Here is a 1408-nt window from a genome sequence, read left to right on the forward strand (position 1 = left end):
ATTGTAAATCAGTCACTTATCATACTGAACAACATATAAGTGTAAAAAAAAGTCACAACAGCGGTACATGGCTCTTCCAGGGAGTCTGGTGCCATGTGTCTCTTCTTCTGGCTCCACTCCTTCACTCAGCTCGAACCCTGTGCTGTGTCACTGAATTGACTGTCCTGTGTCCTGTTGGCTCCTTGTTCTTGGACACAGAGTGTTGACTCATCGGCTCTCTAAGAATTTTGCACCTCTAATTGAAAAATCCACCCACATACACGGCCACCTCTTGCCCTATAACAGCTGGAGGTAGGAACTACACCCCTCCACTCAACCCAATCCCACCAAACACCCACCCACCCCATGACCTTCCATTGAAAACTGGGTATAGCCAAAGGGTGGATGGATTCTGTACATGAAATCTAAGCAGAAAATAACTTAAAGAATAAGGCATTCATGCAAGACCTTGAGCTACCGCATTCATCTACTATTAGTTTATAAGAGCTTAACATTTATATATTTATATGTAAATGCCATGCATTTTAAAACAATTTGGTGGTTTACTCACCGGTGGATGACAACCAAAACCAGCAAGTTGGTGATAACACTGAAGACAAACATGAAGTAGTAAATGTAAGACAGATTTGCTCCCAGTTTGTTATCATCATCCCTGGAACACGGTTCAACCGGCTCTTCTGGGACTTTGCTGGTAACATAACTGATGTTTGTCTGAGTCATCTTTGTGCAAAATCTGTCAAAAGCAGAATACACAGTCATGTTGTCAGCTAAAACATAAGACTTACTGTTTTACAATATTTCATGGTAATCTACAAAAAGCAGACCATATCTAAAACACCACTGTATGCCATGTGCTGAGACTTGGAAATCATCATTTTAAAAACCATGTTAGAGTAAGTAAATAGAAAACAGAGCAAGAACTGTATGTATTTAAGAAAAAATGGCAATATTCAAAAGCAGAAATTACTTTTCTCACCACTGATCCGACCGAGAAGCTTCAGGCTGTGATTGTGAAAGTCCGTCTCATACTAAGTGACTTGTGTCACCAAAAGAGAGGAAGTTTCAGCGTGTGTGCGTGTCTCTGCCTGATTTCAGTACATGATAACACCGGAACTCGACACAATCTGTACACACAGTTTGAAACACAACATCTTATATAACAAATTCTTAAGTTATAGCTGCAACTAGGATACACCACGTCAGTGTGGTTTTGGAGCAGTTTAACTGATAATTCTACGAAAGGAAATGCTCAAGATATTCTCCTGATGTGAGTTATGTTAGAACATTTTATCTATCTTACAAACAAGATAAAGATTACCAAGATATGCTCAGGGAGAAGACTTCGCTCAGCAGAGGAAAGGTTTGCAGAAAAGAGTCTGACCGTATCAATTTGTGGTCTTCCTTTACA

The 1408-nt window shown here is 39.9% G+C and overlaps 1 protein-coding gene across 1 annotated transcript in view; it reads right to left on the reverse strand.

Moving 5' to 3' along the window:
* Positions 1-1113, reverse strand: part of LOC103482380 (C-C chemokine receptor type 1-like) — a 40381-nt gene extending 39268 nt beyond the window's left edge. The window contains exons 1-2 of the mRNA XM_008438502.1: positions 977-1113; positions 551-733 (exon numbers count right to left, since the gene is read on the reverse strand). Of these exons, the coding sequence (XP_008436724.1) occupies positions 551-720 (170 nt within the window). The 5' untranslated portion in view covers positions 721-733; positions 977-1113. The remainder of the gene's footprint in view (positions 1-550; positions 734-976) is intronic.
* Between the last annotated feature and the right edge of the window lie 295 nt (positions 1114-1408).

This window comes from Poecilia reticulata, linkage group LG20, assembly GCF_000633615.1.
Source record: "Poecilia reticulata strain Guanapo linkage group LG20, Guppy_female_1.0+MT, whole genome shotgun sequence".
NCBI classification, from domain to species: Eukaryota; Metazoa; Chordata; class Actinopteri; order Cyprinodontiformes; family Poeciliidae; genus Poecilia; species Poecilia reticulata.